Source organism: Alosa alosa, chromosome 16 (assembly GCF_017589495.1).
Source record: "Alosa alosa isolate M-15738 ecotype Scorff River chromosome 16, AALO_Geno_1.1, whole genome shotgun sequence".
Taxonomy (NCBI): Eukaryota; Metazoa; Chordata; class Actinopteri; order Clupeiformes; family Clupeidae; genus Alosa; species Alosa alosa.
In genome coordinates this window covers 28,739,524-28,762,121 of record NC_063204.1, presented here as the reverse complement: position 1 = coordinate 28,762,121, position 22,598 = coordinate 28,739,524, and the positions used below count along the sequence as shown (strand labels likewise).

The window sequence follows — 22,598 nt, the reverse complement described above, 5'->3', positions numbered from 1 at the left end:
ACGACATGGGCTGACATGAGTTCTGTGTAGAGGTTAAAAAAGAATATATATATATATATATATATATATTTATATATATTATAGAATATATATATTTTTCCCAACCTCAGAACAGAACTAACACAGAACTATATATATATATATATATATATATATATATATATATTCATATTGTGATATATGTTTTGCATGTTGTTAATAATAATAAACAGCAAGACATCAGTAACAGCAGTGAAAGATGCTCTCAATTGCCCTGCAGGGATCAGTGAGTTAGGCCTATATGTGGCACCTGACAACGTATTTGAGAGCAGAGCTCTGTAAGTCATACTTACTGTGAGTCCCAATTAGTGCGCTGTGCTCTATAAGCAGTTGGGTCAACCTGCATTTATATCTATGAGTAGTATGAGGAGGATCTCTCTACTTGTGCATTCAGCTGTCTCGCTGGTGGGGGGGTGGGCTTTGCACTCAGTAGGCTAAGCTCGGGGGGCTTAAGGAGAGGAGTGCTGGTGGAGATGCGAGGTGGAATTAGCGAGTCTAAAAGCACTAATAGCATCAGGCAGTGCAGAGCTGAGGACAGCAGCAGTGAGGCTGAGCGCGGAAGAGCACATGTGCGATCGCCATCGCAGTAGCCTTGTCCAAGATGTTCAGCAAGCTCAAGAGTGCTTTGAAGGGGCCCGTGCCCCCTGCCCCAGCCCCAGCCCCAGCCTCTGCTCCGGCCCCCACTCCAGCCCCTGAACCCGCAAAGGTAAGAGTCTCCATGGTATTCTGCATGTATGCCTATACTGTATGCTGCATGCATGATGGTGAGCTGACTGACATTCATGCTGGAGCACACCCGAGCTTTGAGCATCTGCATTGAAGAGGAGTTTTCTTTTCTTACACAGCTGAATGGAGCATTAGCAGATTGTTGACTGGTTTTAATGAGTGATAGCTTGTTTGTTTGTTTGTTTGTTTGTTTTGTTTTTTGGAGGGGGTGGGGCTTGTATTTGGCACTGGACATACTTGCTGTACCTATCTTGACTGGTGGGTTCAGGTTTTTTTTTCATCTTCTTACTTCGTAAGGCTTATTTGAGGAAAATAAAATGGGGGTGAGCAGTAAAGAATGATAGATGTGTGGTACAGACTGAAATGGTAAAGTTATTAGATGGTTTTATATTGAGTGGTGGTGGTAGGCTATTGCAATGGGAAAAAGTATATGAATATTCTTTTGAAACCTATCAGGCCACATAACTGAGACATTTTCCAGCTAACAAGTTGGCTTGTATCAAGTTTTGTTGAGTTGGCTGGTGCCAAGTTGAGAATATAATGACTATGAGCATTTTTATTTGTCATATGATACAGATATGTGTTTTGTTAAAAATAAAACTTTTTTTATAACAATGTACTGTACCTTAATCAATGGTCTGATGGTGTTTATGGACAACGTCATCTGATGATCTATGGTCTAATTGGACATTACGCACAAAACAAATGGAGTTCATGCGATGGTCATTTTGTTTCTTTCTGTTGATGTTGGCTGACAACAGAAATTGGATGATATGTTGACATATCATGGCATCACCATGACATCACTGATGTAATTCTGCAGAGGTGAAATGTGTCAGAGAGAAGATCAGAGAGGCGGCTGCCTTTGATATGGTCTAAAATTGTCTAATCTTTAATGAAGGTTTAAAAGTGGGTGCACAACTATGAAACCTCATAAAACACACATAAAGCACACATCAATCTTGCTTGGTTCGACTTTTTTGATTAGACTTTTGATTAGACTTTTAAATGTTGTTTTGTAATGAAGAATAGATGGTCCCCATGGCGTGACAGCAATGGCTGCCCACTTCTCCGGGTGTGTGTTTCTGTGCCCCTAGTGCGTTTACTCATTGCTCACCTATGGCTGAAATGCAGAAAAGAAATTCCAGTGCGTGTGTGTGTGTATGTATATGTGTGTGTGTGTGTGTGTGTCACATTGGTCACTGAGGTACCATTTACATGTTGTTTTCATACAAAATCCTCTACAGGGGACGTCCTGTGACCCTATATGAATAGAGGAACACACAGTGCAACTAGAAAGTTTGCAGATCCTTTTAAGTTTTCCCCATTTTGTTATGTTTCAGACTCATTTTAAAATGGATTCAATTCATTTTTTTCTCATCAATCTACACACAATAGCCCAACACAACACAAAAAAGCAGGTGTTTTGTAAATTTATAAAAAATAAAAAATAAAACACTGAAATATTCCATTTACATAAATATTCAGACCCTTTGTTATGACGCTTGCAATTGAGCTCTGGTGCATCCTACTTCTAATAATAGTCTTTGAGATGCTTCTACTTGATGCTTCTACAGCCTGTGCCGAAATGAGCTCATTGGACATTATTAGGAGAGGCACACATCTCTTTATGTAAGGTCTCACAGTAGATGATTTGAAGTGGGAAAAAAATAAGAATAGAATAGAATAGAATAGGTCTTTATTGTCATTGTCACAGCAGGTACAACTAAATGTAAATTGCTTCCTGTCATTGCATCATCCATGAGTCTATAAAAATATAATTTAAAAATAATTAATAGAAACATATAAAGTAGCATTAGCAGCATACATAAACACACACAGTCATACACACACAGTCATACATAAGAACAGTATGAACATACATCTACATACTGTATGCTTTCTGTCATAGCACTGATTTTCACATTTCCCAACAGATATTGCACATTATTTCTTTGCAGCATTGAGGGTGGTTATTACCGTTGGATAAAAGCTGTGTTTGAGTCTATAATTGAATCCATTTTAAGAAGAGTCTGAAACATAACACAATGTGGAAAACTTGAAAGGGTCTGAAAACTTTCCGGTTGCACTGTAGAAGATTCAGTCAAATGAGCTAATGCTGCTTGTGTTGCTTGCAGGAGGATAAGCCTGGCGAGAAACCTACTGAAGAGAAGAAAGATGAGAAACCAGCAGGTGAGTAAGGCTGTGTTCAAGCCTCCTGTCACAATTCTGGCTGTCATGACTCATATTTCTAAATAAAATTCCCTGACCTGTGTGTAATAGGTGTTCTTATCATGAGCAACTGGCAGACATTACTTAATAATCAGCAAACCAAAGACAAACGTATCACTCAGGAGAAAGTTCAGGGTATGGCTAACAGAGCCGGACAGTAACGGAGTACATTTACTTGATTACAGTACTTGAGTACAATTTTGAGGGATCTGTACTTTACTCGAGTATAATTTTTGAGGAGGACTCATGACTTTACTCAAGTACTTTTGAGAGGCAAATATTGTACTCTTTACTCCACTACATTTCTATCCATAACCATGAGTACCCGTTACTTCTTCTAAAAAAAAAGGAACAAAGAAAAATCTCGGAAACCGTCAATTTGTTGTTTCCCTCTCAAACATGATTGGATTGTGCAGGCCCCACTGATTGGGACAGCCTATCAGCAATCACCTTCAGCTTTCCGCCAAAGTCAACTCCATGGTCAGATTTAGATAAGAGACGAAACCATGGACTATTTCAATCTTCTGAACAAGTTAATGATAGTTTTCGCTTCAAGTGTTTCAATTACAAAATAGTATTTTGTATATGAAATACGTATTTGAAATACATGTATTAGAAGTACTGCCCATCCCTGGCAACATGGTAAAAAAATGAAAATAACTTGATTTTACTTTACTCAATTCCTTTTACATTCTCCAAGGTAATAACATTAACATTTTTCATAACTCCATGTAGGACGTTTCTGTACATAAATGTGGCAGTAGTAATGCAATATTTAGAAAATGTAGGCTACTCTTGTACTCTTGATACTCAAGTACTTTTAAAAACAAGTACTTCAGTACTTTTACTTAAGTAGACATCTGACTGTTGTACTTTTACTTGTACTTGAGTAAAATTTAGCAAGGGGTATCTGTACTTTTACTCAAGTAATGAAGCTGTGTACTCTGTCCGCCTCTGATGGCTAAGCAGTTTTCCTTCAAATATGAGTCACAAATTCTGAATCCTGGACAGATTATGATATTTTAACTCGGGTTTAAAGACAGCAGTCTATTTCTGTTAGTCATGTGGTGTATGTCTGTATGATATGCATTATATATGAGTGATACCTTAAGTGTGAAATGTTGCACTGGTTATAGCTTACAGCACTAGACTGCACCTATTCAACAGCAGCGCTTGTGTTCAAAGTAACATTGTAGGAACTCCCTGTTTAGTCCATTTTTAACATACTGGGTACTCATTTAGCACTAAGGGGGCACCCAGCTCGTCTAAAACCAACAAAAAGGGCCATGCTCCTACTGTACCTGCTACAGTAATGTTAGATAGCACAACACCAGGCCTTCCAGGCTTGCATCGGCAAAGTCATGAGATTGAAGGCGTGATTTTAAGGTAAAATAAAGTACATCACCAGGCTCTGATCAAGTATGCTGTTCTGTTACCTCCTTCCACAGAGTCTGCCCCTGCCCCGGTGGCAGCCCCAGCTCCTGCCCCAGCTCCTGCCCCAGCTCCTGCCCCAGCTGCTGCACCTGGAGAAGACAAGCCACCTGGGGAGGGGGGTGAGGGGTAAGAGAACAACCAAAGTAGAGTCTGATTGGTTTAAGGGGCTTAAGCTCCATCTATTCCCACAGGTTTTGCCATGTCCTGACATCATTGGGGCAGCCGTGGCCTACTGGTTAGCGCTTCGGACTTGTAACCGGAGGGTTGCCAGTTGGAACCCCGAGCAGTAGGCACGGGTGAAGTGCCCTTGAGCAAGGCACCTAACCCCTCACTGCTCCCCGAGCGCCGCTGTTGCAGGCAGCTCACTGCACTGGGATTAGTGTGTGCTTCACCTCACTGTGTGCTCACTGTGTGCTGAGTGTGTTTCACTAATTCACGGATTGGGATAAATGCAGAGACCAAATTTCCCTTATGGGATCAAAAGAGTATATATACTTATATACTTATACTTACAGCTTCATAAGAGCACACACACACACACACCTCTTCATGTCTTGCCTAATTGATCCTTCACAGTGCCCAAGTCTTTGTTCTTACTTGAGTTCAGATCATATTGCCATGTGTTTCTCAGCTGATCGCGCACATGGACTTTAGGTCACAGGGCCAATGCCTGAGGGGTCCCTGTGAATGAAATGACTTTGATTTGATTTTGAAATGGAAATACAGTAGATATCAAGTGAAATGGAACTACAGTATATCAAGTGAAATGGAACTAGATATCAAGTGAATACAGTTTTTCTCGATTGCTACGATGCACTGAATGACACTAGGATCTTCACCTTCTTAGCTCAGCAGAAGTCATCTCTTGCAAATGTGTTAACACTTTTGTTAGTAATTGTGTTTTTCACGATTGCTAAAACACTAAATTCCATTCTATGAACCAAATGCTCAGTTGCCTGACAACATCTATTGAATCAATCACTCCTTTGGTAAAACCATAAACAGTTGACTCTTTTGCAAAACATTTTGTACTGTGATGTGCTTGTGATGCATAATGGTAACCACAAGTAGCAAAAAGTAAACACAAAGAAATCACAGATGTCATCAACAAAACAACTCAAGATTGATCACACTTGTTTCAAATGATGTAACACAACCAATATAAGCTAGTTCATGTAAAGAGTGCAAACAGGTTGCTGTAGTTGCTGCAGTGCAGGTTCAATTCAACAACGGACAGAAACTATCAGTGAGGCATTTAGAGTATATTGTAGACTGTAATGCACTTCTCATTTACGGTACTGAAATGTCTCTCTTCTCCAGTACTTTTTCCAATACTTTATTTTTACTGAATTTACAGTAGATGTCCACTGAGGTATGAAATATGTTTTGCTTTTTTTTTAGATCCTGGAGCTATATGCCCTCCCTTGAACACTGTATTCTCCATGTTTTGATGTAGACATAATGAAAACATTTAACACAGTTCTATTACAAAGACTCCAAACTCTATTGGATGAGCAAATGGAAATCATTTATTCATAGCTAATAGACATCGTTTGTGAAATTATAAACTTGGAATGTCACTGTGTGACTCCTTTGCATAATTTTCCAATCAGCAATCCTTAATTATCCATAAGACATGCCATATCTGTTCTGTGTTGGTATTTGCAAGCATAGCTCTAAGGCACATTTAGAGAAAGTACTGTATTGCCTATTTGGTGAAGAGGACAGTACAAAAGCTGACAATTCCAGGTTTTTACTGTAGGTCTGTTTCAATGAAAAATGACAAGTTGCAGATCAGTGTATGAATTTGTCCTCTATGGGTGCTCACTGTAGGTCTTACATGTCAGTGACAGTAACATCTTGCGAGGAATGAGTACAATTAATTTTATTCAATACGTTTGGTCTTTTCACAGTTTTTCTGATATTATGAAATGTCAATAAATCATGACACAGACATAGCAAAAATTACATCTGAAACTCTTCATATTGAAAATTATGTTTTGCATTTTGTTGTTTGTGTATTGATTGATTGAAAGCACACAATGATTTGACCACAAGGTTTGTTGTTTGAATTAAACACTTGCTATGCTGCACGTTTTAAATGTTTAGTCGCTGTTAGAGCCTTTCACAAACGAAATAAGCCATTTTGGCTCTAGTGCTTCTGTTTGTCCCTGCGTGGTCATTGTTTTGAGAGCGTGATGCCAGAGTTGATAGCAGCATTAATGCAATTGAGAAAAGCTGAGAGTAGATCAGAAAAGTAGATTGGAGAACCTTTGGACATGCAGTGTCCACTCTCAGAGTTCATGTTGGTTGATGAGGTGAGTCGGTATTGAACAGCTGACTCAGTGTCAGTTTATATCAGTTCAACCTGCGTATTTATATCAGTTGATCCAGGGTGTTTATTTGGGCCAGCCAAGACTCTGAGATCTAATTAATCCTTAAAGGTTTTCAGGCAGATTTGTGAGTAATTAGTTGATTAAGTTAGTTTTGGCAGGGTTGGCAGGGTATGCCGGGTGTGTTACATCGCAGTGTACACACCTGCCAGGAGATAACCTCTAAAGTGCTCAAAGCAGATTAGAGAATTTACAGATCCCGAGATTATGAAGCTCTCTGAGGCCAATAGCACCAAAACTACAAACGACGCACCCAGAGAAAGAGAAAAACACATGAGAGTAATGAGAAGCAGACCCACGTGTCTTCTTTGAAGTTAGCTGAGGAGAGAAGCACTTTTCTAACAGGGCTTAACGTTTTTGGTTACCGAGCCTGAATTCAGAAGTTTTGAAAATAGGCAATTATATACAGTGAGGGCTTCAAAAAAGGCACAGCTATTTTCCTTGATCAGCCCTGTTGAAAGTAGCAGTAGAAGACTGACTCCATATGAATCATTACAGAAAAGAGAAACAAACATATCTTATTTATCAGGTTGAGAATAGCATGAGGGTCACTGGACTAGTATATATTGTGTAATCAACTAGTATAATAGATGTTCCTAATGGCTCTGCACTATAACAAAATATTAAAGAACCGGTACTGTGATCCAGTGGTGTAGTCTATGTGATATGCAGGACTACACAGTATACCCACTTAAAAGCATCACCATCAGTATACCGGCTTAAAATAGGCAAAGATATGTATTAACATTTGGGGTTGATCACAGTATACCCACTACAGCTAACAAGACTACATCACAGTATACCCACTACAGCTAACAAGACTACATCACAGTATATCCACTACAGCTAACTAGACTATATCACAGTATACCCACTACAGCTAACAAGACTACATCACAGTATACCCACTACAGCTAACTAGACTACACTGCTGTGATCCCACTGGTAGTATTGACCAGAGATTTTATGCAGTGGAGGCAGCAAGTCCCCCTCTTGGCCAGTAGAGGGAAGCACTCTCTCAATCGAAATCAAGGACTGGTTAGTTTTATGATGCAAACCACCATGACGAAGGTTTGTTTTTTTGAGATAGCGGTTCTTGTCATAGGTACAATATGACTTAAGATTAGATTATATTGGCATGTTGTATGTATGACACAACAGCATTTGGTCTTCTGCAGTCTGTGTTGGCTGTGTGACATGGGGAGAGAGTTTGGGCAGCATGTACATGTGTTGGTGTTGCAGGCAGGAAGACACCCCACCTGCACCAAAGCCCATAGTCATTAACAGATATGCGGATGATCTGCTGCGCAATATTGTCACACGGATGCAGGAGCGAACACGCATCTACAAGGAGAAGGTTATGGACCCTTATGCCTCGTCCCCTGAGAGAAGTCCTCCAGTCAGTAAGCATGGCCTCTGACCTTTAGAGCTCAAATATTCATGGGTTCTAAATGAAGAGCTTGGTTCCAAAACGCTATATCCTCTGTTTTCATGATTTTTCATGAGTATTTATTTGTCTTAGTCTTTATCTGTAGTTATCCACTGTACAGCACTTTGGCCAGTTTATGCTGTGTTTAAATGTGCTTTATAAATTAAATTTACTTACTTACTTGCTTTCTATTTTTTTACATTTTGTTTTCCAGGTAATTTCAGTGATATCATTGATATTACCTGAGATACACAATTAAAATAACATGACATGACTGTTTTTAAAAATGGAGATATAACGTTTGGGAACCAAAGTCTTCAAATCTTCACCCCTCACTTCTTCTTGCAGCACCAGTGTACACGAAGGAGGGATACAAACGAAAACTGGAGGAGGACAAAAGGAGGCAAGAGGAAGAAGAGCAGAAGAAGAAAGAGGCGGAGGAAAAGAAAAAGAGAGATGCGGAGGAGAAGAAGAAAAAAGACGAGGAGGAGAAGAAAAAGAAAGAAGAAGAAGCACAGAAAAAAAAAGAGGGAGAAGAACAGCAAAAGAAAGATGAAGCAGAACAGAGAAAGAAGGACGGGATCGAGGATCCCAAACCCAAATCGTCCATCTGCCCAAAGATTTCATGCTCGTGGCTGGTGGACCCTATTCTGGCGCCCATCGAGAAGAGGATGGACAAGATCCTCGGCACCTCCCTGGACCCTTTCACAGGTGAGTTGAGCCGCCAGTGTCCACCAACAGTTAAAATTATATCACTACAAAACAACATATTGATTTGGTTAAATCGAAAAATAAGTTATAAAATTATAAAGAAATGTCTACTAAATATAGTGTGGTATAGGTTGTAAAGATAATAATGTTGGTTTGGCAGATTACTACAGTATCTGTTCTATGGTTTGTCAGGTATCATCACCAAGTTTGGTGATCTGCACTCTAGCTGTCTTAGTTCCTTAGTTCTCTCAGCATCTGATCTATCTGTAGAGATTCTCCTAGCTCTCTTTAGTTCCTTAGTTCTCTCAGCATCTCATCTATCTGTAGAGATTCTCCTAGCTCTCTTTAGTTCCTTAGTTCTCTCAGCATCTCATCTATCTGTAGAGATTCTCCTCTGACTAGTGAGGAGCTCTGTGAAATCCTCACATCTTTTGTTCTATCTCCCTCACTCTCTCTAAGCCACACTTACTCTGCATCCTTTCCTTCCTCTACCTCCCTCTTTCTCTGCAGATCGCCGCTACATTGCCTGGTTGAGTGTGCTGACCATAGCCTTTAATTACAACCTTTGGTTTATTCCCGCACGCATGGCCTTCCCTTACCATACCCCTGAGGCCATCCCCATCTGGTTCACGTTCGACCTCATCGCGGACGCCATCTACCTCATCGACATGATCGTTTTCCAGCCACGCCTGCAGTTTGTGAAGGGTGGGGACGTCATAGTGAGTGAGCCTGAATGTTGGGAGCTATAATTAGGCAAATGAAGGAGTCCCGGTAATCCTATTTAGGCTAATGTGAATCTGACCATTCATGACAATCAATGCTCTCTACATTCTACATTTAAGGAATTCATTGGCACGTATTGTTGAAAGTATTTACTTATGATAGTCAAGCTACAAACCTGTCATGAATTGGTGAAACTCAATGGCATGAATAAATGCACTGATCAATGATTTTAAATTGTGGCATCTCTCTCAAAGATTACCATAACTTTTATCCCCAGTATGACCAAGTTCTAACAAAGAAATACTACAGGGAATCCAAAAAATTTAAGGTAGGCTACTGACCAAAAACCTATAGTTGCATTGCTATTTTGTACATATGTAGTATTTGTGTCAGTGTTCTGTGTAGGATTTTGGTAAGTGATTTCACAAAATGTCCACATAGAAGAACTGTTGTTTGACTGTGCGTAGCTTTGAGCGCTCTGAGGACACTGGTTTTACTCTCGTTTTCTTCCCCAGGATGCACTGCTGGCCCTTGCCCCTTTTGACCTGCTCTACATCCCCTTTGGGTTCAAGTCGGTGTTTAGAGCCAACCGCCTCCTGCGGGTATGTCCATCTCAGTGTTTCCCACAGAATTGAATTCTATTTGTGGTGGTAGGTTTGCAGAATTAACTTGAATGCAACAGTTTTTAACAAATTAGTGCAGCATGGTTATGATGTTAGATTTAAGACCAGATTTAAGCACAATTTAATACAACCTAAAAATCATTGTGTGGTGGTCAATGTTGATATTGTGGTGGGCCGCCACAAATAAGTCAATGTATGGGAAACAATGCATCTACATTCTCTACATATTATTATAATTAGCAGAGGCTTTTATCCAGTACATACAGTATGTCAATGATATTACAAGGGCCATTCTCCCCAGAGCTACTTTGGGTTAAGTGCCTTACTCAAGGGCACAACGGTGGAAGCTGGGAATTGAACCCACAACTTTCCAGGCTACTAGCATGCTAGCCCAGCTCCTTACCTTAGTTTGGTAAGAGGATACATAGGCTACCGGTACCTTTTTTTTCTCTGTATGTGCAATAGCACAGTCTGACACCATTAGCCTTAGCATAATTCCCAGGAAGTGGGTTACAACTGGTGTTCAACTGGTTCCAGTGAATTATGCTAAGCTAGGCTAATGGTATAAGGGTGAGTTAAGGCTGCCAATAGCTTCCTTTTTGAGAAAGGTTTCTCTTTAAATGGGGTGAGGGGGATTATGCACACGATGGTGGTTGGGTTTGCAGTTAAGGGTCAGGATGACAACCATGTTTCAGTCAGGCACTAACCACCAAAGATTCTAGAACAGAGCTCTGCTCCAGAATCTTTGCTAATCACTGACTCCTGTCCTGCTGCAGTCCGAGACGTTCGATGAGTTCAGTGACCGGCTGGAGGGGATCATGACCAAAGCCTACATCTGGAGGTACATCTGCAGGAGTTGCCAGACATTTATCCTGCTTACATAATTTGAACAGTCTCTTCATATTTTTTTTGTTTGAGAAGATGTGGCTTCACAGTCTTTGTGTGTAGTGCTAAACCTAAATTAAATAGATTCCAAACTAACTACCCAAAGGTAATGACCCCCTAGCATCGCCTATCACTGCCCCCCCTACCTGGATTCCTGGCCTGTACAGCCTAGCGACTCACCACCTGCCTTATGAGAACTCTCCCCGGATTCCTGGCCCGTACTACCTAGCGACCCCCCACTTGCCCTATGACAACTCCTAATACCCCTGGACAATTGAATTTCCTACACTGGACTAAGGTGGACTAAGGTCAGGGGGCATGGAATGCGATAGCTTGGTTACAAACATTTTTTCGACCACGCTTTTCTTTTACAAACCACTTTAAACACTTATTTCGTTAGGACCTTGATGTGGACTAATTTACAACAAGTTTTCATTCATCTTTTGTTGCTGTATGGACCAATAAACATTATTTTTGCCACATAAAGAAGAAGGTGCATTAACCCTGCCAGGCCTATCGTTTCACTGCCACAAAGAACTTTGGATAAAAATGGACTAAACAAATAGGATTAAAAATGCATTAATCCTTGCATTATCAAATAGTCCAGTGTAGGAAATCATACCGAATATGTAACCATCCCACCTCTTGTAACATATACCTTAGGTGGCTTTAAACACCATGTTCTATTCTCTACATCTGACTAACTTATGCATTTATCATGTATACAGACCTTACTGTTCTGTACTGACCCTAGGCAGATGGGCCAGGCCCTTGAGTTGTGGATCTGCTCGAGGTTTCTTCCTATTCCTAGATTTCTTCCTAGATTCCTATGTATCTCAAATTCTAGGGAGTTTTTCCTCGCCCCTGTTACCCATGGGCCTTTTTCTTTTTCTTTGTCTAACTGATTGGCTAACAAAGCGCCATGAGACATGTGTAATGTTTTGACGCTTTTAGAACTTTTGACTCTTTACAACTGGACTAATCTTTATCAACGTCTCGGCTGCTATAGCCTCCATCAGAACTTGAAAAGAAAATGAAAGACATTACTTGTGTATGTTTACGGTTGGTTAGTTTACCATTGGCTAGTTAGTTTGGAGTTATTTTCTGAGCTACCTCTGTCTCCTGTTAAAAACAGTATTGTTTGATGTCCTTAGCTTGCACCATCTAAATTGGATAAATGCACATCCATTCACCAGAAGATCTACAAAGTAAATGCATGATTGATTTTGTGTTCAACATTTCCTGTGATCTGCTCTCAGAGTCATCCGCACCATTGGCTACCTGCTCTTCATCCTGCACCTCAACGCTTGTGTCTACTACGTGGCCTCAGCCTATGCGGGCATAGGGAAATCCAAGTGGGTGTACAGTGGAAAGGGCAGTGCGTAAGTGACCTCATTATTTAGATGCACACACTGCAAAACACATTGATATTGTCTTGTTCACATGTATAGGACTTCCTGTTCCTTTATTTATAGCCTGTCCTACTCCAGTGTGTGATTTCTCTCCCCTTTACATTCTCCTTTTGGTGAAGACTGAAACATTTGTAAGACTTATTAAGCATTATATCCTTTTAATATCAACAGAATAGTATCCCTTTTAATATCAACAGAATAATATCCTTTTAATATCAACAGAATAAAATCCCTTTTAATTTCAACAGAATAAAATCCCTTTTATATGTTTTGCCTCATATGGCCTCATCCTCTGACCTGTCCTTTCCCCTCTCTCATTTGTTCTCCTTCTTCACTGCTGTTTCGTCGTAGCTACTTGGCCTGTTTCTTCTATGCGGAGAAATCCCTGCTAATGATAGCAGAGCTGCCACTCCCAGAGACAGTTTTCGGTCAAGTCTTTCAGATGGGGAACTACTTTTTTGGGTCCCTTTTTTTGTCCACATTTCTCGGACAGGTAGAGCATCTTTTCCCTGTCGTTGTTTTGCACGCTTTTTCTACCGCATTCTCTTGCTTTCTGCTCATGCTTGTGTTTAGTTTATCTTGCCATTTTGAGATATATGGCAGTATGTTGTTGTGTAATGCTGTGAGCCTAAGGCTTTCTGCAACAGCATGCAGCTGGAATGATACAGTATGAGCTCTGCACTCCACCTATAGCTGGGTGTAAAGCAACGATTCTAGAACAGAGCCGCTCCGCTCTAGAATCTTTGGTGTAAAGGCCCTGCTTTGTGATGCTTTCCTGCTTTGTGATGCTTTCCTGCCTTGGAGCACCACGTCCTCTAGCACCAGCCTCATCAAAATGTGTTTTTTTTTTTTTTTTTTTTTTTTTCAATTATTGTACTTTATTGTACTTTATTTTGCAACTCTTTTGAACTATTGCACTTGTATGCTTTTAGCACATTGAATTGTGTGCTTGACCCTGTGTGAAATGAGCTATATAAATGCCTGGCCTTAGTTCAGTTGAACGGCCTGACTGTTTGCCAGTAGAGGGAGCTTTGCTCACATCACTGCTGATGTATGTGCTTTACTTTGTTGATGCATGTTTGTGTGTGTGTGTGCGTGTGTGTGTATGTGTATGTGTGAGATACAGTATATGTCCTCTGTCAGTTTGAGGTGTGTGTGTGTGTGTGTGTGTGTGTGTGTGTGTGTGTGTGTGTGTGTTGTTGTGATTGACCACTGTTTGTGCGGGCCTTGTCTGTGGACTTCTGGTCTCTGGTCGTCTTGTTCATACGAGATGTCCATTCCAAAGTGGCATTCTACCTGTGGCTCTAGAAGCAAGTGAGGGACTTATGAGTGTGCTTCGAGCAATAGCTTCTTTTAGGATTAAGCTATGCCGTAGTCCTGCTACTGCCTCTTTTAGGATTAAGCTACGCATGGTCCTGAGACAGCTCTTTGTTTTGATTGGAGCAAAGCTGCCCTGCCTGCTTCTGAGCTGAGTGTGGTCATTTCACTGAAGCATGTGGCTTTGCACAGAAAGCATCTGTAGCATGGAACAAACACTGGCATAGACACCACTAAATGTTTCTAAGATCTTGGTTTGAGGGTCTTTTGGGCCCCAACCGTAGACTTAAAGGCAGCACTGCCACTGTCGACTTAAAGGAAGCGCTGCCTTACCTAATCCTAACCCTAGCCCTAACCGTAATCCTAACCCTTGCCTAACCCTAGTGCCTTCTAGACAGCGCTGCCTTGAAGTTGACGGTGGGGACCCAAAAAACTGTATATCAAGATGTTGGCAGCATGATATAGTGTTGGTGAGAGTGTACACATTAAGTTATGAACTGATACTGGTGCCTGCTTTTTGCTCATGCTTTTGGTGGCTAGAGTTTGTCTGGCCATTTTGGGCAATATGGCAGTGTATTGTGTAATGCTGTTTCCAGTTTCCAGTACGCAGTACGGAGCAGTGCTGAATGCAGATATCTCTCTGTTTTTCTTTCTCTCTCTAGGTACCTACGTTGTTATTATTTTGCAGTGCGAACACTCATCAATATTGGAGGACTACCTGAGCCCCACACGGTCTTTGAGATCTCGTTTCAGATGACAAACTTTTTCGTTGGTGTCTTTGTGTTCTCAAGTTTAATTGGACAGGTAAAATGCTTCCCTGTAGAGTGAGGCTCTCCATGCCACCGTCAGTACATCTGGAGATCAACTAGTTCATAGAGCGTGTAGACAGCCCTAGACAGCCCTAACCTCTAGACATCTATCTAGACGAGAATAGACGAATGGCTGATGAGAAATGTGTATTGTGGACCACACTGTCTAAACTCTGATATTTCAATTTATTATATCTGGAAAATTAACATCTTTGCAAATGACTGACAAAACCATTGATCCTCCAAGACCTAATTGGTCCATTGTGAGACAGCATTGTAGGATCTGTGTTTGTTTATTTACGTGTGTGTGTGTGTGTGTGTGTGTGTGTGCGTGTGATTTCCTTGATTGGGTACCCTGTCTCGTATAGATGAGGGATGTCATCGGGGCGGCCACTGCTGGTCAGACCTACTTCCGCAACTCCATGGACAACTGTGTGTCCTATATGGTGGCCAACAACATTCCCAAAGTCGTGCAGCAGAGAGTGCGCACCTGGTACAACTACACCTGGGACGCACAGGGCATGCTGGGTAGGCTAACCACAATCACATTATTGATGCCTTCTACCCAACACTGCAAACTCCCAATGTGTGTGCCACAAAACCGCATAGCAATGCTGTCATATGCCAAGTCAAGTCATCATGCTGCAATGTATGGGATGTGTGTGTGTGTGTGTGCTCATGATTTTGAGGTTTGGTGTAATGTGATTAGTTGACTGAGTCAGGACATGCTGGGTGAAGGTAAACAGACTCAAACCATTCTGTGTGTTCTGTGTTCTTTGGGAACCGTCTGTGGGCACGGCTTGGATGTAATTGTCCAGATGTTTATTTAAAAATTGTATCTTATTTGGGATCTAGGAGAGCCCCTAGAATTGAATGACATTTTCTATGATCAGGCTTCACAAGAGGTGTTATGTGATGGTGTGTTTTCTCCTCAGATGAGTCAGAGCTGCTGGACAAAATGCCCCTAGTCATGAAAACAGCCATTGCCGTTGACATCAACCTGGCCACCTTCCAGAAGATAGACCTCTTTAAGGTAAAATCCTTGAATGTCATTGTTTGAATATCCTGAAACGATACGGATGGAGTCCATCTAAATTGAAATAAAATGTCTTCTATTATAATGTCTTGATCACTCAGTCAGGATACTGTGTGCAGAACTCATCCAGCTTTAAAAAATAAACACTGGCGAGAAAACCTATACTGGAGACTGATTGATTGATTATTGATTGATTGATACATTGATTGATACATTGATCATGTATGTTTCACTTTTATCTGTTGTGTAGGGTAGAGGTGTACGCACATCTATAACAATTCTACAGGTGCTGGATACTAGTAACAACGAGTAAGAAGGAAGAAAAGAAAGTGTTGTATAATGTTGACAGTCTGTAGATCTGTTAGCTATGAGCCATGAAGTGGTATTATTGTTAACGATCACTGACAGAGATGTTCTTTTACCTGCTTAAATATGTATCAGTGTGACTTGTCTTCTATGCTACCTGACCCACCTCTTTGTATAACGTTCAGATGGGATGTTGGAATAATAGGGCTCCACCCAGTCCCCAACAATAGCTATATACTGTATACCCTTACCCAGCATCTGCTCAGGTTTACACCTGATGAAGACCCGAGTGATCGAAACGTTGTGTAACCTACCATTAAACTGGGAGCTTTAGAGGCAGTGGGCGGATATCTTTTCTTCCTTCTCACAAGTATCTGTTGCAATACCTTTCTCCCAAGGGATGTGATAACCAGATGCTTATTGACATGTTACTGCGGCTCAAGTCTATTATCTACCTGCCGGGAGACTTTGTGGTGAAGAAGGTGAGTTTTTGATCATCTTCATCCATAGTGAGGGAAGTGTTTCAGGCGTGGTGGTGACCCTCCTCTAAATCTGACCGCACATCTTCTCTGCAGGGAGACATCGGTAAGGAGATGTACATCATAAAATCAGGGGCTGTGCAGGTGGTAGGAGGTCCAGACAACTCAATCATCTTCGTCACACTGAAGGCAGGCTGTGTGTTTGGGGAGATCAGGTAATAATGGCCGACAAATATTATCATGTCTCAACCAGGGTTTCCGTTGTCCGGTAATTACCGGACATTGGCCGGAAAAAAAATGAAATGTCCGACAAAATTAAATCTCTCCGGTCAAATTGTCCAATTGAAATTGGCTAATAATCCCGTCCCCCTAATGCAATCTGAATTTGAGAATAAGCGTAAAATGTAGGCCTATATTAAAGCAAGAATACCTCCTCTGGCTATGTTTTTAAATGAACAGGCTCTACCGTTTGAGTGAGATGGTTCAAACATGGCCAGGCCCAGGCAGACTAGCCTTAAAAGTTTTTTCAGAGGCCAGACGCGATGGATGATGATAAATTGGTAACGTCTGAAGCCTCAGATGTCCGGTCAGCTCCACCACCACCAGATAAAAAGCAGAAGTGTTGGGCGTATCTGTCGGAATCAGTGACGCTGGAAGTAGAGTTGCGGGGGGTGCGGCCGCACCAAGACAAGACTTGTCATTCCCCGTGTAGACACACCCATGGACATGCAACTGTGTTCTGTACCCAAAGCATATGCTTTCTCTGTCTATGATCTGCAGGGTTAGGGCCTCCTCGACGAGGAGATTGCTGGTCCGCGGATAAATTCCGAATCAATCAAATTGTATCATTGAACCGCGGACCAAAAGAAAAAGAAAAAAAACATTTCCCAGAATAGGAAATATTTCTTAATTTATTGTTATAAAGAGGCATAGCCTTAGGGGTGTGAGCGCTCATTCTTGTATGTGCGCATCTGTGCAAGTTAAACAGTTGAACCACTGGAGATAATGTGGGTAGCAGCAACAAACAATGTAGCCTAACGAACGAAGCGGATTCTTGCTGTCCATGAAAACATAGATACTGGCTAGATCTTGTTAGGCATATTTAAGTTAGGCTAATGAACATGTTGCATTCTATACGTCCTGATTATGTCATTCTTTAAGCTACATAGCCTGTCTCCAGTTTTCCTCAACTTGACTTATTAAGAAGCGATAATAGGATATTTGACCGGCATATCATCAAAATGTCCGGAAAACAAAACCTCTGCCGGTCACTTTGATCGGCACCACTTTCTTCTAGCGGAAACCCTGGTCTCAACATAATCATCTTCAGTTGATACCACTGTATCAAATCTGACATGAGCCTCTTCACAGTCTGCTGCAGTCATCAGCCAATGGAGGCAACCGCAGAACCGCAAACGTTAAGGCCCATGGCTTCGCCAACCTCTTCGTTCTGGAGAAGAAGGACCTTTTCGACATCCTAGTCCACTACCCAGAGTCCCAGAAAGTGCTGGCCAGGAAAGGGAAGTAAGTAGGCGGCTCTTTATGGCTGGGGCTGATGGCAGTAGAGTGGCACATTCTCCATGTTTGAGTGTAACTAACTACATTTCCCATCATCTCCTTCATTTCACACAATGCTTGTATTCTGGTTTTCAGTATTTGTTCAAAAGAAGACTGTAATAAGCATGGTAAATAACATATAGGCTAGCACTCCAGATTGACTTTTTACTTTAATAATGGTGATTGACAAATGTGAAACGTCAATTTGGAGTGCTGTCCTATTTCTTCTTTACACTATTCATTTTGTTGAGGATTCAGCATCCAGGTCTCAATTTAGTGTGGCGTTGAGTGCTATGTACAGCTTTGTGCTTGTATCGTAACGTTTCAGGCAGCTGATGAAGGCGAAAGGCCCAGCGGCTGCCAAGGCCGCCGAGGACAAGAAGAAGGGCTTGACTCTGTTCGGCCCCAAACCCCCCACCCCAAAGTTTCTTCGCGCCTTCGGCACCGGCCTCAACAAACAAGGAATCCTCGAGAGAATGAAGGTATATACCTATACTGTATGTCAGAAAACAGCCAACATATAGGGCTGACTATAGTAGCTAGTTAGTGAGGCGATTTAATATTGACCACCACGCAAACCTTCTCTAGTCATTCCATGCTTCATGTAGAGGTTAGTGGACACACGCATCTATGTACAAAGCTGACACGTTTCTTCTTTTACAGGCTGCTGCTAATTCATCATAAATAACATGAACTCTGATGACCAAAGCAACAAATATTTCAGCGTGCGCTATATTGAAACAATGAAATGAAACTGCTTCATCTTTTGTCAGTTTTATTTACATAGTATCGATTTTTGGGGGAAGCTTTGTCATAAGAAATGCAGTTGTCCGTAGATGAATGTAAAAATGAATCATAATTTGAGATTCTTATGTGAAAGCCCTGTCTGAGTATAATAGTAGTATGCTTGGGTAATACTGAGGGTTCGTCTGAGGAGCTCAACATTTGAGCAGTAGGTCAACCACAGTGTTTGAGAGAGTAATGTTATGAAGAACAGTGCCTATTAAAATACATATACCAAATAGTTATAATATATGTATAACTAAACCCAGTATTCTTATACTTATGGTTGTTAAGCATCATATTTTATTTATTGTACAAAATATGTGTTTGACAGAATAATAAAAATGTTCCTTTTTTAAATAGAGCAGTATTGATTTTTTATTCATGTTAAGTAGATAACAGTGAGTGTCTTGGGAACGATAGTTTGCATGCAGTAGTGTGGTCGATTATAGTTTGCATGCAGTAGTGTGGTCGATTATAGTTTGCATGCAGTAGTGTGGTTTTGGACTTTCCGTCTGTCTGCCTGAAAGTTTTGCTTGTACCAGTCTCCCTTTGCGTGTGTGTGTGTGTGTGTGTCTCCCTCTGTCACTGTGGTAATCCCTTTACTCCGATTGCTGTAGTGACTGCTTAAGTAAGGCTGCTCCTCTGTCTGCTGTTAGCATGGGATCAACAGATAAGAATAGGCTGACTGACCACACAAACAGTTCCTGGAATGCACTACCCAACAAACCATTTTATATTCACTGTTGCCACGGTTTTAACACCCTGCAGTATGCTCTGGCCCTCATGCCATCTAGTAATAATCATCTGTTCAAAATCTAAATATCCAGAAGTCAACTATACTTAAGTCTGACACAGTAGGAGAAGGTGATGACAGGTGTAGATCAACTAGGCAGGCATAGAGTAGATCAACTTTAGATGCAACTCACTGATAGGTCGATAGAGCCAGGCATGGTGGAGGCAGAGCTGTGATTGGCTGTGGCTGTGTTAGAGTGCCCATCCTCAGCGGAGGAATTAATGAGACTAAAGGCATTAATGTCCTGCTGGAGGGAGGAGAGGTCAGCCGATAAATCCAGATGGGACCTCGGCTGTAGAGCGTGAGGCATTGGCAGCCATGTTCAGCAAACTCACAAAGATTTTTAGGGCTCCCGTGGCCCCCGCGCCGGCTGAGCCCCCAGCACCGGCCCCCGCACCTGCTCCCGCTCCGCCAGCTAAGGTAAGACTCTCATATCCAGTACACACCACACAGACACACAGACACACACACACACATACACACAAATCACATAATTACACAGCCACACAACATAGTCAAGTAACCACGTAAATGTATATATGCAAATAATTCACAAGGAAACCAAATCAGTCCTTCATAAACATGGACATAACCGTAGTCCTATACTTATTGTTGAACTGTACTATTTCATTATTCTTAGATGCATGATGTTGTTTGGCTTTGTGTGCCCTGGATGTGGGGGAAGTCGATTGTTGTTTTCCAGTTTGTGTTTAGAAACTGTGTTTCAGGGCTTAGGGCTATCTCCTCAGACCGCTAGGCTGTCACGGCTATAGGTAGCTCTGCTAATGCTATTTCCATGTGGGGTTATCTATGCATTTATGTACGTGGCTTTAAAACACTTTACTACTACCTATAGGAAAATGAAGGTGAATGAATGAGTACACTGGATATACTGACTGAATGTTGTATAGTGGGCTGATATCAGTCATGAGCATTGTGAAATAAAATGGGTAGTTTCACAAAGGGTAAAAAGGATGTTTGATGCCAAATGGTCAATTATTAGATATGTATACTTCTCATTTTAAATGTGTGTTAGAGTGGACATCTGAAAGAAATATAGCTTTTTGCCATCAGGTTAAATATTTGCATACAATATTTGTAGTATTTATTATTGTTTCTTGGGTTAACATAACTTAAGTAAGACCGATTCAATTTAAGTAAATTTCATTATCATATATAATGCACTTTTTATAGTATATGTATTGAAATGTGGGAAAAAACTGTTTGTCGGAAAACTTCAGTGATAAAATTAATACATAATACTATATCAGTTATTATATGTGGAAGTTTTGTTAGTAGGCTTGTACTTGGTTTGAAACCAAGTCAGTTATTAGTTCTGAACTTATGATTGACTGAAATTTGGACCATAAAATCATAATATATTACAGAATGTCTGAGTGTAGTCCAGTTTTCTACCCACAGTAAACTATTGTTAAGTGTTGTAGTTTTTAAAATGGTAATTTGAAGATTACTAAAAATGACTGAAAGTTTTGTGCCAGCAAATCCTATTTTTGCACTTATTTTTTTCAATTGTCAAGGTGCTCCAAGTATAGTCATTCATAACAACATTCAGTTATCCAAGGCCTATACAGATATGTGTAAAATGGCAAGTGTTTGTGTTTGTGAAACTACCAAAATAGTGGCTATCCACTGTTCTGTAGAGCAGGCTAATTAGAGACGCTAATCTTTAATGCGGAGCAAGACATCTCACCTGAACACCAACAGGTGAAATCTGCCCCCTGGGTCATTCCATGTTAAATCCAGTCCCAAAACTAAGACCTGTAAAATATTTTTGTTAAATTCCAATGTTTTGATAAAAAAAAAAAAATATATATATAATTTGTACACTCTCAAAAATGCCTCATCTTGAAAAGTATTATTTCTAGCCCAGACTTTGTAGGGTGGAAGACAGATATAAAGGTTTGTACTGCATGCCCATCAGTTTTTGCCCTAGATATGGAAAAAAAGTGCAAAACTGGTGATGTTGAGGGTCTTGTAAACTATTCTTTTGTATTTATGGCACCAATCATTATTTTGTCTGCAAATACTTTATTAATGTTGAGCCAATATTTGAAGTCTCTGCAACAAATACACATGAGATATTAAGGATATTAAGGATGAAATATTAAATAATGTCCATAGGACTAAAATGGTATGTGGGGTAGTAGGAACACAAAGATCAATGTGGGAATATCTCAGTATAGTCATGTTGTGTATAAAGTGCCAATGATGTACCATGTTTCATTCATACATACTGTAAATACAATTACTTGGTTACATTGTATGAGTTTTCATTCTTGGCCCTGAAGCAAAACAATGATTTTGACTTAAGTTATGTATCTGTTGTACAACACAGGCACTTACTATGCTCATGCACTGAGCTACTTTCACAAATATTTTCAAGTGCCTACTAGCCACCCTACATACCATTTTATATGAAAATGACCGAAAAACACAAGCTCCCCTTATTTAATCCTTAAAATCTTCAAGCCCATTGTGTGTGGAGAGCTCAAATATTGTAGAACATTAATAAAATATAGTATGTAAAGAAAAAAAATAAATCATGATTGAGACATGACAAATGCGTACAAAAACAAGTTTATACTACCCTTACTCTTTTTGCACTTTTTTTTTTTATCTAGGGCCTTGTAGAAAATCAATGAGAATGCTGTACAAACTTTTAATGGTTCAGTCACACTGAGAACACTGAGTTTGTTTTCCACTCAAGGTTTGGGCTGCCTATGAATAATTATTTTTATTATATTAATGCCCAAACATTGATTACTAGATAATGTGGCTTTCAGGCTGAAACCGAAGTAATTTCAAAGGCTTGTGTTCTTGGATGTAATAACAGGAGGAGAAGAAAGAGGAGGAGAAGAAAGATGAGAAGAAAGAGGAGGAGAAAAAA

General features: G+C 40.6%; 1 protein-coding gene across 2 annotated transcripts; it reads left to right on the top strand.

Moving 5' to 3' along the window:
- The first annotated feature begins 632 nt into the window (after window positions 1-632).
- Window positions 633-19,254, top strand: LOC125309991 (cyclic nucleotide-gated cation channel beta-3-like). 2 transcript variants are annotated; one of them, XM_048267142.1, is made up of 18 exons: window positions 633-745; window positions 2,904-2,958; window positions 4,446-4,557; window positions 8,067-8,227; window positions 8,602-8,964; window positions 9,475-9,683; window positions 9,965-10,015; window positions 10,203-10,289; window positions 11,087-11,151; window positions 12,455-12,577; window positions 14,587-14,728; window positions 15,102-15,261; window positions 15,669-15,766; window positions 16,474-16,557; window positions 16,651-16,769; window positions 17,926-18,078; window positions 18,440-18,593; window positions 18,775-19,254. In XM_048267142.1, exons 1-18 carry the CDS (start codon window positions 641-643, stop codon window positions 18,793-18,795), a joined length of 2,262 nt encoding a protein of 753 aa, XP_048123099.1. In that variant the 5' UTR covers window positions 633-640; the 3' UTR covers window positions 18,796-19,254. The 2 variants fall into 2 exon arrangements, with proteins under 2 accessions (XP_048123099.1, XP_048123100.1); XM_048267143.1 differs by lacking the exon at window positions 14,587-14,728 and adding an exon at window positions 12,959-13,100.
- Window positions 19,255-22,598: the final 3,344 nt, after the last annotated feature.

Coding starts and splice junctions, on each gene's coding strand:
- LOC125309991 (XM_048267142.1), top strand. CDS start 641: ATGTTCAGCAAGCTCAAGAGTGCTTTGAAGGGGCCCGTGCCCCCTGCC. Junction 746..2,903: donor CAGCCCCTGAACCCGCAAAG/GTAAGAGTCTCC, acceptor TGTTGCTTGCAG/GAGGATAAGCCTGGCGAGAA. Junction 2,959..4,445: donor GAAAGATGAGAAACCAGCAG/GTGAGTAAGGCT, acceptor CTCCTTCCACAG/AGTCTGCCCCTGCCCCGGTG.